The 16,782-nt window shown below is 35.9% G+C and overlaps 2 protein-coding genes across 2 annotated transcripts; both read right to left on the bottom strand.

Moving 5' to 3' along the window:
• Positions 1 to 356: 356 nt before the first annotated feature.
• LOC117337479 ((Lyso)-N-acylphosphatidylethanolamine lipase-like) lies at positions 357 to 14,785 on the bottom strand. The gene is made up of 6 exons (XM_033898477.1): positions 14,646 to 14,785; positions 12,820 to 12,908; positions 7,021 to 7,563; positions 4,872 to 4,983; positions 4,181 to 4,367; positions 357 to 2,534 (listed from the first exon to the last, which is right to left on the bottom strand). Exons 1-6 carry the CDS (start codon positions 14,720 to 14,722, stop codon positions 2,331 to 2,333), a joined length of 1,212 nt encoding a protein of 403 aa, XP_033754368.1. The 5' UTR covers positions 14,723 to 14,785; the 3' UTR covers positions 357 to 2,330.
• LOC117337478 lies at positions 7,791 to 11,605 on the bottom strand. The gene is made up of 4 exons (XM_033898476.1): positions 10,133 to 11,605; positions 8,996 to 9,822; positions 8,544 to 8,692; positions 7,791 to 8,194 (listed from the first exon to the last, which is right to left on the bottom strand). Exons 1-4 carry the CDS (start codon positions 11,358 to 11,360, stop codon positions 7,843 to 7,845), a joined length of 2,556 nt encoding a protein of 851 aa, XP_033754367.1. The 5' UTR covers positions 11,361 to 11,605; the 3' UTR covers positions 7,791 to 7,842.
• Positions 14,786 to 16,782: the final 1,997 nt, after the last annotated feature.

The raw sequence follows: 16,782 nt of genomic DNA, 5'->3' as shown, positions 1-16,782 counted from the left end.
ATTTATAGATAGATTTGTTATAATTAAATTATACATTTTAAAAGTTGTGCTGTGTTTTGTTATCTAATTGTAACAAGCCTGTTTAAATTATATGAATGTAAAACTGAAACCTTTGATTTTCGGACTGGATTGCAATTTCAATAGCTTAATTTGAAAAAAAAATGTCAATGTTAACAACAGATCATAAATTACATATACCGTATATATTGCAGAGCTATTTCAAGTGCAAATATTTTTGAAGAAAAATCCAGCAGGACCAATTGGTATTTCTTAGTGTCATCCAAACAATTTGTATTCATTGTCCACTGTCCAGACATTAATTATGTATCATTCTGATGAAATAAGAAAATCAACACTTAGTTTTAAAACATGTTTTAATATTGTGAATAAATTATATTACATAATCATTTCACAGATATGGCATAGCATTGTCAACTTATTAGTGCAGTACCCTGAGTTTCATCTAATACAGTGCTATATATATTCAAGGACATCCATTTGGGAAATCCCAGGTGTTCAAAATTTCAGAAAAGAACAGGCATCCTTTTGAAAAGTTGATGCTTTCAAAATTTGAAGCTGCTCTTTCTATGACTTGGTAAGATTTAAAAAAACTAGTAACAACAAGAGTATTTCTGATACAAAATTATATGTTTTAACTTTGGATCAAAAATTGAGTGTCTCCCTTCAAAGCGAGGGTTAATTGGCAAGTATGACCCATAGGGACTTGGACTGTGGGTTGGGAAATCGCACCTGTTCCTATGGTATTTGTAGTTTTCCAGATTGTATGATTTGTAAAGTTACTTGGTTTAATACACATATTCATCGGTTTCTAATAAATCCAAGGGTTCTGTTTCCCATATATCATCTCTGCACCCTTGTTATCTGCCATGGTAAAATGTAGGCACTGTATAAGTGATAAAAGTTATAAATGATCAAGTTTGTATTAAAAGTATATATGGAGACTGTAACAGAAGCTGATAAAAGTCAAAGAATCAGAGGCTACCATTAAAGTAAAATTGTTTTCTTAATGAATGTCATCAGTCAAGAAATTGTTTTTTTTTTCTGTTTTAAATGAATGGAATGGCAGGCATACCAATAACTTCGAATTGTTTGATTTCCAAGGGTGTCAAGATCTCTAAATTGAGAAAGGGGCCCTTGAATTTCGAAAACTTCCTGCATACAATACATGTTTATGTGCAACTTTGACAGTAGTAAGAATTAAAATTGTGTGCATATGCATTGATCAATGGTATTAATTCTTCAGGTAAGAAACCAGAAGTTAGAGTGTGTTATCCAAACACCACATACTGTACTCTTTAATTACAAACAGAAACACATATCTTTGTAGAAAAACAGTTCAAAAGTGGATGGACAATCTAAAATACAGATTAACAAAGTAGTACTCTGAAAGATCAACATTGAAACTAGTTTGGGCATTCATGGACAACCATTGGACAGGTGTAAAAAAAACCCACAAACAACGGACAATAACTGGGATTCAAATCAAGTTTTACAAGAATGAGATGCACTGCCATCTCAAGACATTATTCATGTGAAAATGTGGCAATTTTTATATTATGTGCTTGCAGCATACACATTTATAGGAAATAAAGGGCCATAACTCTACACCTGTCCTGATTCCAGTATACAACAACCATCATCATACAAAATTTAGCTGTTGCATTTGAACAAACATTGCCCATTTAAATTACATTTAGTATAAGTATTACCTGGTATATACATATACATTTTTGTATATCAAAGTACCGATATAGATCAGAGATCACAGGTCTGCAGGGCTAGTGAAGGTGACGGATCAGGATTATCATCACCTGGACATTGTATATTTTTGTAGCCTTCATATTAAATCTGCTAGCCCCTGATATCAGACTGGTCAGACTGCATGAACACACTCCTTTTAAACTATATTCAGACGCCCCTGGAACTCATAACTTGGTGACCATGTCAATGATGTATAGATACTGACACAAGTAATTCTTGTAAACATAAAATGCCTCTTGAATTTTAGTTGCATCTAGAACATCGTCGACATCACATCAAAAGGGATTTAACAGAAAGCCAGGCACCACTGGTATGGAAATTTGTTCATGAATATTCTATATGAAGTTGAAATTATGATACAGGTTTTAACTTGTGTTGGATTATACTACTGAAATATTCCAGGAAAAAAAATCACTTTGAATGTTTCATCCAGTTGAGGATTCTGCATTATCTTTCTTCTTGGTGTATAATTAAGGAAATGAGCAGATTTAAGATCAGGTATTGCTAAATGAAGGAAGATATACGCATAGCAATATAGTGCAATGTACCTATAGTGAACTAGGTATTGTATCTGGCTTGACTATGTCTACGTCTGGAGAACTTTCACTTGTAGTACGTCTTGGTTTGTACTTTGGACTGTTGGATTTTACAGGTAAGATACCTCTGTCTACCATATCGCAGATCTGTGCTACAAGAGTGTTGAACGGTGCTGGCTGGTCGGCATAAACATGGTGGCCTGCCCCCTTCACCACCTGTAATAATACCATTCTTCATATAACATTGTATTGCACAGTCTTTAGGAGTGAGGAAAGACCCCAGGGCTTATTTTTATGACAGGATATTGTTTATCTCTTGATGCCTAGCAATGCTATATACGGTTATGGGGTGGGGATCTCAATGGTTTTAAACATATAACAAATTAAAACAAGTAGCCGCAAAGCTTGGCATCACCCCCGCGCCCCGCAATTGTTATGAAAACCCAAATACATGTATATATCAAGCTCAAATTAAAAGTTATTAAGGAAACAGTAATTTGGTATTTTTGATTAAGTTTCCATGGTGACAGAAAAAATACCGAAAATGGAAGGTCCTCAAAAGCAAAAGGCACAACTAGGGCACTAGTCTGATATATACAGAAATTTTCAAGGAGCTGCGACAAACGGTTTTTGAGTTATAGCCCGGAAACAAAAGGAAACAGTAATTTGATATTTTTGACCAAGTTTCCATGGTGACAGAAAAAATACCGAAAATGGAAGGTCCACAATAGCAAAAGGCACAACTAGGGCACTAGTCTGATACATACAGAAAGTTTCAAGGAGCTGCGTTGAATGGTTATCGAGTTATAGCCCGGAAACAGTAATTTGGTATTTTTGATTAAGTTTCCATGGTGACAGAAAAAAATATCGAAAATGGAAGGTCCCCAATAGCAAAAGGCACAACAAGGGCACTAGTCTAATATATACAGAAAGTTTCAAGGAGCTGCGTTGAACGGTTATTTAGTTATAGCCCGGGAAAGAATCGGACACACGGACGGCCGGAAAGACGGACGGACGGACGGACGGATGGAGCCAAATTTACAAAAAAACGGGTCTCTAGGGGTGAGGAAAGACCCCAAGGCCTACTTTTCCATCATTGTTTTGTTTATTTCTTGATGACCAAGAATGCTATATATGGTTATGGGGTGGGGATCTCGATGGTTTCAAAGATATAACAAAGTAACAAAGTCTTTAGGGGTGGGGAAAGACCTCAGGCCCCTGGGGGTAAGCCAAACTATTTGTACAATTTTGAATTCCTATTTCATAGTGATGCTACCTGGCAAAAATGACCAATGTCAACTTCTTGGTTCCAGAAGTCTTTTATATCAATAGACAAATTAACATTTTTTGCCCCCCCACCCCCCCACATTATTTGTACATTATTTGTACCATTTTAATCCCCACCCAATAGTGATGCTTCCAGACAAATATGAGCCATATCCATTGCTTGGTTTCAGAGAAGAAGTTGTTTATATCAACATAGCCAAATTCACCCCATTTGGCCCCACCCCAGAGGCCCCCAGGGGGTCAGCCCCATCATTTGTACAATTTTGATTCCCCTACCCATAGGGATGCTTCTGACTAAATTTGTTCAAATTCTGATCAGTGGTTATGAAGAAGAAGTCAATTGTTGACGGACGGACGGACAACGGACGCCACAGTGGCATAAGCTCACTTGCCCTTTGGGCAGGTGAGGTAATAATTAAGGTAAAACTATTAGTACAAAATACAAGAATATCACGGGACCATTACTAGAGTCTACAGCCACTTGCATTATAATTTGCCTGAGAAAATCTCAATACTACCATTTATATAAGAAGGATTTGTTATGAAATGTCTTACCTCAGATCTGATATGCTTACCTGTACATCTACATAGCTTGTGTTCCGTAGGTACTTCACAAGGTTTCCAGTGTTGCTGTCCATCCACGACTTGGCTCCGTAGATCATCGTGATGGGAATATCATTCGAGATATCTGTCACTCTGTGTATCATAGGTCGCTTTGCCCAGCCAATTCCCTGTGTCATCGTTTTGAAGGCTGTCTCCCCACTTAGTACATATAATCAATGTTAGTTACAGTCTTCATGTTATTAAAGCCATCATCAAATAAATAATTATTTAATTTTCCCCAAAGGCATTAATTATAGCACATATTAAAATATGCAAGAAATTCTTTCTACAGGGAATTCATTATTAATCCACCACTTTTACTTCAAATAAATTTTCCTTTGTAAAAATAAAAATTTCCACAAAGGGAGATAATCAGAATACTACTATATGGTCATATACATATATGTATACAAATTAGTTTAGGCTATATCACAATACTTATATAATGAGAGAAAGTGCAGACCTTTTATCCTATGCATTTATTCTGCCAATTAACCTCTAATGTTGCTTTAATTAGTTGCCTAATTTGGCATTTACTACTGTTTATTTGACAGCTAGTAATACGCTAATTCTCATCTATATTTTTAATTGGTAGATTGGTCAATATAGAAGTTGTCAATCACACATTAAGCACTAGAGATATGATCAAAGTTGGTGACTTACCTGGGTGTTTGTGCATTACAATGGTAAATATAATCAAATATCGTGTCATCTTCATCCTCCTCAGAAAACCTCAATTTTAAATCGGGTCGAAAGTTCCGAACAAGACTTTTACCTGAAAGAGAATACCAATACATATCATTACTTGTTAAGGTTAGCTTTGTATTGAATATAATTACGATACTGTCTGCTATCATCAAATATATAATCAAAGCAATTAGTCAAAAATCTTTGAATAATGTACAAATGGAGAGCGAAATGTTTGGTTTGTGAAAACAGTGACAAATGGTTGAAATATGAAAACAATATTTGTTCATATAGGTAACCCTATACAATTTTTACCAAGAAACTAACTAGCTTAAGCTTGAAACCATGAAAGAAATTATCCTGGACTATTTGAATTCATAAATGCAGCATAAAGCATGCATCTATTAAAGCTTAAAGAGGCTTGCCCGCAGAGAGATCAGAAAAATTGGCTAATAGAAAAAGATTTTTTACACATGACAGATTGTTGGAATTGTTGAGTTTTTCATTTTATTTTCCTTATAAAACGCTGAAAAGTGATATTAAAACCTCATTTTTTAATATTATTTATTTAATCGCAACCCGCAATAAGTCCCCGCTATAAAGTGGAGTCTAATTTGATTGACACATCAAAGAAACAAGCACGTGCACAGTGCCGCACAGTGATAACTTCAAAGGCAGCGGCGATTTACAAAGAAGATTTGCCGTTATATTCCATACATTTCCCTCTCAGGTTGAGTTTTAAAACGTCTTTTAAATACATATTCTGTAATTGTTTTCAAGAAATAAAGTCGGAAAGCCTCTAATTTTGTCACATAGAAACGTGTACTGAAGTTTATTTAGTGATCGGAGATGTGCCGTTTACCGGTCCGTCTGCGGGTAAGCCTCTTTAATTTTATTTGTCAAAAACTTACACAAAGGGGGTCTTCAGAGAGCCCTAAACAAAATTACTATGACATACATCTAGGACTTACCCATCAGCATATCTACACATATGATGTACATCTAGGACTTACCCATATGCCCAGCTTCATGTATGATGTACATCAAGGACTCGCACATAGGCCCAGCTACATGTATGGTATGATGTACATCAAGGACTTACCCATAGGACCAGCTACATGTATGATGTACATCAAGGACTTACCCATAGGACCAGCTACATGTACGATGTACATCTAGGACTTACCCATAGGACCAGCTACATGTACGATGTACATCTAGGACTTACCCATAGGACCAGCTACATGTATGGTATGATGTACATCTAGGACTTACCCATAGGCCCAGCTTCATGTATGATGTACATCAAGGACTTACCCATAGGACCAGTTACATGTATGATGTACATCAAGGACTCACACATAGGACCAGCTACATGTATGGTATGATGTACATCTAGGACTTACCCATAGGACCAGTTACATGTATGATGTACATCAAGGACTCACACATAGGCCCAGCTACATGTATGGTATGATGTACATCTAGGACTTACCCATAGGCCCAGCTACATGTATGATGTACATCAAGGACTTACCCATAGGACCAGTTACATGTATGATGTACATCAAGGACTTACCCATAGGACCAGCTACATGTATGGTATGATGTACATCTAGGACTTACCCATAGGCCCAGCTACATGTATGATGTACATCAAGGACTTACTCATAGGACTAGTTACATGTATGATGTACATCAAGGACTTACCCATAGGACCAGCTACATGTATGATGTACATCAAGGACTTACCCATAGGACCAGTTACATGTATGATGTACATCAAGGACTTACCCATAGGACCAGCTACATGTATGGTATGATGTACATCTAGGACTTACCCATAGGCCCAGCTACATGTATGCATCAAGGACTTACCCATAGGACCAGCTACATGTATGATGTACATCAAGGATTTACCCATAGGACCAGTTACATGTATGATGTACATCAAGGACTTACCCATAGGACCAGCTACATGTATGCATCAAGGACTTACCCATAGGACCAGCTACATGTATGATGTACATCAAGGACTCACCCATAGGACCAGTTACATGTATAATGTACATCAAGGACTCACCCATAGGACCAGCTACATGTATGATGTACATCTAGGACTCACCCATAGGACCAGCTACACGTATGGCAGCCAGTGGATTAAATGGAGACATAACTGCTACAGAAAGTTTTATCCAGAAAGGCAGTTTCCTTCTCTGATGTTCAGGAGGTTGTTCAGGAAAACCCCAGGGGTCAACAAGCACCAAATGTTTAACACTTTCTGGATATTTGATGGCAAAGGAAGAAGCTATATAACCGCCAAAACTATGTCCTAATAATATGAAGTTATCCAATTTCATTTCTTTTCGCCATTCCTCTACTGAATCCACAAATTGCATTTCTGCCATGGCTGCATTTTTGCTGAAGCTCGGCCTGGCACTTTGACCAAACCCCAGCACATCAAATGCATATACGGGTGCATTCTTTGCTAAAGAGTTCAAGTTTTGAGCCCAGAGTCCTATTCCTCCGCCAAAACCATGCACAAGGACAATGGGTGTGACAGGAGTCTTGCCTGTCCTCCCTGCGTCTTCGTTCACGGAAATTGTCCAGATCCTGTGCTGGGTCCGTGGTAGTATGACAAACCTCCTGTTAATAGCATGCTTCACACCTGTAAAAATGGTTTCATATATATATATGTAACCTGATAGAAATAAACATCTGTATACATTGGTGAAATGGAAATCTTAGAAGCTATTATTAGGTATGCAGGGACTTTCCTGGGTATTTTGGGAATCGCCAAAAATCATCAAATTGGGAAAATTACGTCGTAAAAGGGGGTAATTGGGAAAATTTGTAAAACTTTCTGTATTACAAAATAAACAACTTTAACACCAATTAATACTGTTTTGATGTTTTAATCACTGATATTACACTTGTACAATGTACTTTACAGGGACAAGTGCCGATCTTTTGCAAGTTTGAAGTTTTGAACAAGTTGTTCTAATTCATATTCCGTCAGGGTACTGGCTCCCTCTATGTTAATGCGCATTATTGCATTAATTGACTTGCAACTCAATCTGCTGCGCATTGGGGTTTTTAGCAAAGCCATTTGGCTAAAGCTCCTCTCCACTGAGGCCGTTGATGCTGGAATAATGTTCACCAGGTACAGAAGCTTGCACATCATTGGAAAAGATTCTTGGAGTACAGGATCCCCAGAGACTTTTAAAAACATTGACAGCAGATTGTTAACCTGGTCACCCTCATTACTATTGGAAGGCTGTGGATTTCTGGCTTTCATTCTGTAAAAAAATTATTTCATGATTTTTGCAAAAATTCTGCAATGTGCAATACATGTATGATTATGGATCATGTCAATGAACAAATGATTTAATTAAATTAATTTTATATTAGCCTATACAAAATATTTTTGAAGTGATGTAGCAAATACAGAACTACTTTATTTCAGATTAATAAACCTTTAGTGAAGATCAGGTTCATAGTCTTTATTAATCAAACTCAGCAGTAAAGTCTTTGGTAGTTCAGGAAATTTATTATCATATGAAGAGTTATTGTAATGAAATGATGTTGATTATACTTAATTATTAATCTTTTTTATTTTTTTAACTTTCCTATTCGATTAGTACTGACCTTTTCATGATTTTGATTTGATGCTTGAAGGCACAGTATTCAGCTTCAGTTGCATCTGGATCAAGATCCCTCTCACATCTTGTCACATGACCTTGGAAAATGTCCTCTCCAGGTTCCCCATAGTGTCCACAAAGTACAGTCAATGCCTCCTAAGGTAAAAAAAACTTAAGTCAATAAACAGAAAATGTCTAGGATGAGTCGAGGTAACTGCGTTTAATTATGATTAACATTTTAATACTTGTCAAAACAGCTGTGAATGTCTGACTTATTGTTAATGATTATATTAATAATGAATCAAAAACTATCATTGAAGGATCAGTTATTGTATTTAAATTGAACAAGGACTGTGTTGGTCTCCAATAAATAAAGATTTAAAAAATCAACAAGTTCAATTCTTTCTAATTCTAGAGCATAACTGGAGTGAATATAGGCCTACTTGATATTTATAGTACCTTTCCATGGTTTTGAAGATCAACAGCACTGGCATTGGCTTCGATCATACTAGGATCCAGAGCCTTCCGAAAAGCATCAAACACAGGGTGCATGTAGAAAGCATCATTGATTTCTCCAATCAAACTGTCTATAAATGGAACAGCAACATCTTTAATAAATGCTTTGATGTCAAGGTTCTCAAGGTGACCTCTGTGACGCCTTTGCAGATCAGTTCTTTCATTGATGATGAGAAGCAACTCTGAAAGACGACTGACATATAACTGATCCCCAATCTGATTGTTCTCTTGAAATTCAAGATAAGTCTCTTTAATGACTTCCAGGTCAGTTACTGTTGCTTTCACTTTCTCTTCCACATTGCACAGTACAACATCTGTTTTCTGGAGGTAGAGGCTGAGATGGTTCAGTGGTTTCAACACATCACTCAACACGCAGATCATGGCAACAACATTTTTCTGTACAAGAATAGATCTCAATCCAAATACCTCTGGTTCACGTTTTTGTTGGTATATTTGGTCCAGAGCATCAAGCACCGACTCGTACCTCTCAATAAACCTTACGCATGCTTTGCCATGTGACAACCACCTAGTTGTAGCAGCCCTGATCAACATCAACTTGTCCATGCCATATACAACTTGAACATCTTGCAGCACAGCAAACCTTTGCGGGGAGTACTTGAACAATTTCCATATCGCAAGTAAAGCCTCATCTACCTCAACAAGTAAAGGAAATGTTTTCATCAAATGTTTAAGGCAGAGGGCAAGGCGATGACAGCGACAGTTGATGTACAGGCTCTTTGGTGCATAGTTCCTAAATCGTCTTTGAAGACCTACAAAATTGGAAATGAAATGTTTCAGATATGTAGAAAAATATTGATAAATGAGCATGTATACTATTTAACAATATTTACAATATAATTTAAATAATCAATTAATATTTCAACACAGTCATAGTGACAGAGTGAATCCCACTGTAACTAATAATAATAAATTATTAACTTGATCATGGAGACAGTTTGAGGATATAGGCAGTAATCTTAAAAGTGCTCATCTTTGACTTAATCTAATGTTGTTGTTTTTATTTCTCTTTCTCATGTTATTATTTTTACAAGTTCATTTTTTATTGAATAGTATACTTACCAGTACGAATGCCACTCATCGAGTTGGTGCCATCAAAGGCAACAAACCGACATTTTTCAATGGGTATCCCTTTTGCTATGAGAAAACCGTGGAGGACATCCATCAGGGTGGCACTGTCTGTCTTTTGAACTTCAACCAAACCCATGAAGTGGTCTGTGAAATTGGAGTGACTTTCATGGTACCAGCGGCAAAACACAGATAATTGTGTTTTGTTGGCCTCGTCGGTGCTCTCATCAGCTAGCAAACTGTAAAATGGGGCTTTGCGTAGAGAGTCCAGTAGGCTTTGCTCAATGTTCTCCCCTATTAATTCAATTAATTCTGTGGCAGTTTTAACTGATAGGTAAGTAGCCTGTGGTGGTGCGATTTCAATATGCCTGGCAATATCCTCTACACCTAAACTTGCAACAAATCTCACAAAATCTTCAAAATTTGTTTGGGCCCATTTCTTCCTGATGATAAAGTATATTGATTGAAACAGTTTTTTCAACACACTTGCATTCCTTTCTTTTTCAGCTTTAAGATCAGACTCATTTTTCATTGACAACTGTTCCAGTACAGACATTTTTTGTTTCAAACCAATTTTCACTTTCACTTCTGCATTTATTTTGGATGCCTTCAGATGTGGGGTACTGTTTGCATGCTTATCTAATAATCGAGATGGATGTGTACCCAATGTCTCAAGGCCTGGGGAGATAAATGGAGACGTAACACTTATCACACTCATAGAGCTTGAATCTGAACAGTTACTGCCATATGTTAATTCACACAACTTACAAAGGTATCCTTTTTCCGAGGTGTGGTAAAGCCAAGGATAGTTGACAGTATATCTGTTCATGTCAAATCGCCGCCGATCTATGTTACTGTGAGCTGGCTTAAAATCAATCTCGGCCCGTGTCTCCCTGAGTTGAACTTTCTTTTGAAGTGGCGTGGTAGTCGTGGAGGCAACCATAGCGACTGGAGTCTGTACAGCTACTTCCACTGAAACTGTTTCACTTTGTTTGCAGATATTTGCGCCGTCGCTATCGCCAGTAACGGATTTTATTTCATCACACAATTTGTTAATGTTATTATCACCGACGTCAGTCGGTTTGCACTCTGTCTCGTCATTACTTGGTGCATCGACACTAACATCAAGTTTTTGTCGTTTTGAAAAAAACGCTGATATAAGCGTCGAACTTGGCTTATTTTTCGGAACCTTCCTCACATAATACTTCCCGTTGTGAGACATTTTGTTTCTAGCGGATACATCATTTGAACGCTTGTAAATAACAATACTATGTTCCTTTCTTATTCAAACGCTCAAGCGATACAGATTTCGGTGATTTATAACAAACAAAACGAAAGTAATAAAATCCGGATTTGAGAAAATCGGCAGCAAGATTGGGATTTTTTTTTTCCGGATTGGGAATTTTTATTGTTTTTTCTAATTGGGAACGGTGCCGATATTCGGTACCATTTATATAGGCAGGAAAGTCCCTGGTATGTATTAAGGTATACAGTCAAACCTGTCTATAAAGGACACCAAAGGGACAGATCAAAAGTGTCCTTTATAGACAGGTGTCCTTCATACAGAGGTTAATTATATAGTAAATTGGAAGGAGTGGGTCTGATGAGCCTTTCCTTTATAGACAAGTGTCCTGTATATAGAGGTGTCCCTTACAACAGGTTTAATTCTAAATATCAGCTTCTCTTTCAGTATGCAATAGTCTACCATCCCATGAGGTATGTTCCCAACTTTTCAAAATATAAATGTTAAGGATTTCAATAAAATAATGTTTGAGCAGATTTTGAACACAGGCTTTCTGATTTTACACAGCTGACTTATATCATCTAGATACTTGTAGAAACCTTTTGGCATATAAAATCCATAACCCAATGAGCTATTTCAAAGACAATGTAATGAATAAATGTACGTGTACAGTATGGTAGCCTGGCCATAGGTGATTTTTGTTTTGTTAAGCAAATAACTCCTGTATCATGATATGCATAAAAAATGAATGTGTACTACAATTTGTGTATATATTCATTTATATCAAGAAGTATAAACAGGCTTCATATTTATTAGAAAAAAAAATTCCGGATTATAAATTTCCCGATTTTCCAAAAGTGTGTTTATACTGGAATTTTAGTTTTGCCTACAGCAAAAAATAATACCTCAAAGACAAGTTAAGTTAGCATAAAAACTTAATGATGAACATATATGTCAAAACAAGATTATATAACTCTGTCTATGGGATAGAGATATCTAATTTCAAATATGTTTCAGAAAAAAAACTGTGTGGAGAATTGTGTCATTTTGGGTCAAATATCATAATATTTTGCAATGTTTAAGGTTTTTTGAAGTGTTTACCATGCATATGGTATTCACAGTTTTCACAGGTCTGAAAAACATAGAAAAAAGTAAGTTTACTTATATTTATCCTTCACAGCTGTATTAACTATTAAAATTGCAAATGTTGCATAGATTATAGTATAGGTAATATGTAGGGTTTACTACATGACTATATGTTTACATACATGTATATCTAAAACATGTGCCTTATTTTTCAGAATTGGGCATTTTTGACTGTATACTGCTACACCTATACAGTGAGCCAAATGACTAAACGTGTACAACTTATTGTAACTGTACTGTGTACATGCATATGTCTATGAGACACAATTGTAATCGTTAAAATTATACTTACACTGCAAAAGTTTATTTTCTGCTTGAGCAAGCTGAGCCATTGAAGTTGGTTTCCATGATATCCAATTACTTGGTACAAACCATCCTAGCCTGAAATACAGGTAAAAATTGAAGTTTTAGGTATGTAATTGTTTTAATGTCTCTATAAAGTTATATAGGATGAATCATATGATGATTAGGCACTTTTAAAGGGCTTCATTCCTTTAAAATTTTGGGGTCAGAACAAATAATTGGGTTGGTATTATGAAATTTAAAATACTTTGAATTTATTTTCTTTATGACAAGTTAAATTGTCAAATTTTTCAAGGCATTTTTGAGCATCTGGGCAGAGGTTCCGATACAAATGAAAAAAACTATGTCTTTCCTAAGCATATTGAGTTGATCAGGTTCAGAGAAAACCCCTTGAATCTCCCACCTGTGTCAGAATTGTCAGAACATACAAGGTATAAGTTCCAAAAAAACCTATGAGGTAAATCTCTACCTTTGATGTCAGAGTTGAGGTTTAGCCCGAGTTTCCTCTGGCCCTAGCTGACACCATGTCTGGTGTTGGGCCAGAGCGCACTACTATATACCTTACATACATTTGCATATGGATAAATGAGATATTTATTTACACCAAAACATCCATTTAGTCCTAAATCAGAGTTATATATTCCGTCCGTATAGACCCTCACTTTACGCTACTCAAAATTTCGCACTGTTGACCCTTCATTGTGTAAGTGAAAGTGCACGACTAACCACCCGAATCGGAACGCAATGGACCGAAAAGACCAAATATCATTTATTGTGTTTTTCTTCTTACATAGTTTAAATACAGAAAACTAAGCTTATTATTTCCCAACACCTGTTTATATTTAATACAAGAATACATTATTTACAAATTATAAGCGGTTATATAGAAATAAATGTTGTATTTTTTTTTCTTTTCGTCGCAAACTGATTATGGTGATTAGGCCATACGCGACCTATACATATAGGCCTAAATATAATTAGCAATAATATTGGCTTCGAGTCAAGTGTGAAATTTTGACCAACATAAGGCAAGGGTCTATATGGACTGAATAATTTTAAAAAACACTTCAGATATGGGACTAAATGGGTGTAAATAAATATCTCATCTATCCATATTTGTAACTTAAGGTAGCTGGTGTTATATGTTATGTCTGATTTTATTGTGTTTGCACCAAAATCTTAGCGACAGATTTTATTGTGTTTGCACCAAAATCTTAGCGACACCAAACAGCGATGGAGAATTCCACTTTTTCATATATATAGTAGCGTGCTCTGGCCCTACACCAGACATACATGTATATGGTGTCAGGGCTAGAGGAAACTCGGGCTAGGTTGAGGTTTTGACAAAGCCCTAGACAGGCTCTGAATCCCTCCCACCCACACCAGGGGTTGAAGTATAAGCGTTAACCCTATCAACACAGTTAAATAGATGACCTGACATGACTGCCCCATACAGCAGGTTATGTCAACAAAGGTTAGAACGCCATGACCTACATTCCACAGGTATAATGAGTTGGACAAACATAGAACCAGTCTCAACTTTGACCTTCCCTGACTACCGTCCAGGGCCTACACCGCATCACTTAAATTAACGTGTTAGCTCAACCTTTAAGGCTTTATCGCTGAGATCTGACATCATCACCACAAGCCATGTCATGAAGCAAACACCCGACATCAACAGTACAAACAGTACTGTGCTATTTTTAGGCATTGTTTACATAATAAACTTGAAATCGTTGACAGTGGGATTTGGTTTGACCAAAGTTGGTTGTTAGTGACATGTTGTTAGCGTTGTAATAACTGATTCATACTCACAGCAAACCGAGGGTGTGCATCAAAGCGTCTAAGTAAGATCGAAATACTGTCGCCAAGAACCTACAGGGCATGTTCATAGGACACACGACATCACAGCATATCGTGTCCTCTTTTCTCAACCACGCAAGATAATGCGGACTTCTTTCCTATTCATTACGTAGAGACCAAAGGAGTTCCGACTGAGTCAGTATAGCCTCATAAACCATACATAAACATCTTACTAATAATATAACCGTTGCATCAAAGGCGTTTACTAAATGAGTTAATTATATTTCACTGGGTGTCGCGATCGATGCTCAACAGGGACAAAACTTTTTTTCTGGTTAAACATTTTTTTTAATATATATGTATATATATTATTTCAATATTCTTTACTCATGTAATTTTGTTTTGCATTATTTCTATGAAAATAGCTACTCGGTAGCAATAATTCAACTTAATAGCTAGCAGAGACATGATATATAGTTAATAATATAGTGTTTCTATATATGTCTCTGCTACTAGGCGTGTTGTTGATTTATTAATTATTTGCCAGAATAGGAGTCCCCATAAAGCATAATATATATAGTTGTGAATTGGAACAAAGTCGCTGTTATCAGAAGGTGCCTATGTATGTTGCTCTAATGGATCACAACTAAACCAAGGATTTACATTACCACATTGTGTGTGTAATTATACTTAAATTAAAAAAAAAAAGTTCAACATCACATATATTTGTTCAACCAGAGACTTATATACTAAATTAATATAGGTCTCTGGTTCAACAGTTTCTTACCCGCACCTTTTTTCTCATGAATAGTGACTTGCAGTACCAAATTCAAATTCCATAGTAGAGTATATAACTCGCAATTTATATTAGCGTATTTATATAAATCACTAGGGATAACACCAAAACTATACAGGAAGCAATGGTTACTGATTTACTGACTTCAAATAAGTTTTGTTGCATTTCACTATAATGTTTCATCTTTTTTGCTCACCGTATCTCCCGTCTCATCTTCACTCATCAAAAGAAAACCAACAGGAAAATACTTTGGAAGCCATCTCCAATATTTGGACACGAGCGCGGCTGTGCATTCTTAATCAATTATCCTTACTGTGGTAGAAGTAGGATAATAATGTAACACAATTGAGGCTGAAATTTATTTCGGCATAGTCTGTTTCAATATGAAATACCAACTCAGGTTAAAAAATACGGTCAGCTCAGGTATATGAATCAGATATAGTTTTCTAAATTCAAAGCACTATCATATAGAATATTTTACTAGTAGTAATAAAATGAAAATATTATATAAATAAATATATATAACTTATGATAAATAAAAAATCTAATTTTCTGAAAAACGTAAAAAGTTAATCAATATGAAAAAAAAATATGAAGTCTAACTAATATTGCTGTACAGTGAAAAAGTATGAATTTAAGATTCCGTAAATGTTGATAATCAGATATATATTTATTCCGTAAATGTTGATACCATAAATGAAAAATGATATCAGGCTGATTTTGCTTAAATAATATAAAAGGAGGTAAATTAAACAATCGCATTAAAGTATTTTCTGAATATTTACACTGAATCTGAAAACAAGCACAATTTAAATCAATACGACACAAAATTTGACAAAATGTTAAAGTTTGATCAAACCATTTAGAGAAAATATGATTCAAAAGTATCCAACGATACAATTGTTTTACAATTCAAGATTCAGTAAGTACATACATTGTATGTAATTCAAATATCAAAGCAAATATGATGATTTTCCAAAGTGTGCTTCAGTTTCATACACTATTTCTTAAACAGTTTGGCTATCATTGATACGTTATACAATACAATAATATTTTATTAGCAGTTAATTATTTTCTGATCACCGAACAGGTGAGTTGATTTACCTGTGTTCTGATTTACCTGTGTTCTTACACTAAGGATATTTCTGTAACAGACTATAACTCCCTATCAACACACCTTAATCCCTATGTACACACCCCACCCTAACCAGAGTTGGTGTTCGGGGAAGACCCCCTTGTCGCATATCTTGTGTCTGAGCGAATAATAAAATATTGAAATCTTGAAAACCTTGGTTTTGATCGGTCATCAACTAAGCGATAATCGCATGGCCGATGATGACAGTCGGTTGGAAG

This window comes from Pecten maximus, chromosome 11, assembly GCF_902652985.1.
Source record: "Pecten maximus chromosome 11, xPecMax1.1, whole genome shotgun sequence".
Lineage (NCBI taxonomy): Eukaryota > Metazoa > Mollusca > Bivalvia > Pectinida > Pectinidae > Pecten > Pecten maximus.
Note: the sequence above shows the minus strand (reverse complement) of the source record. Positions and strands in the feature narration are given on the sequence as shown.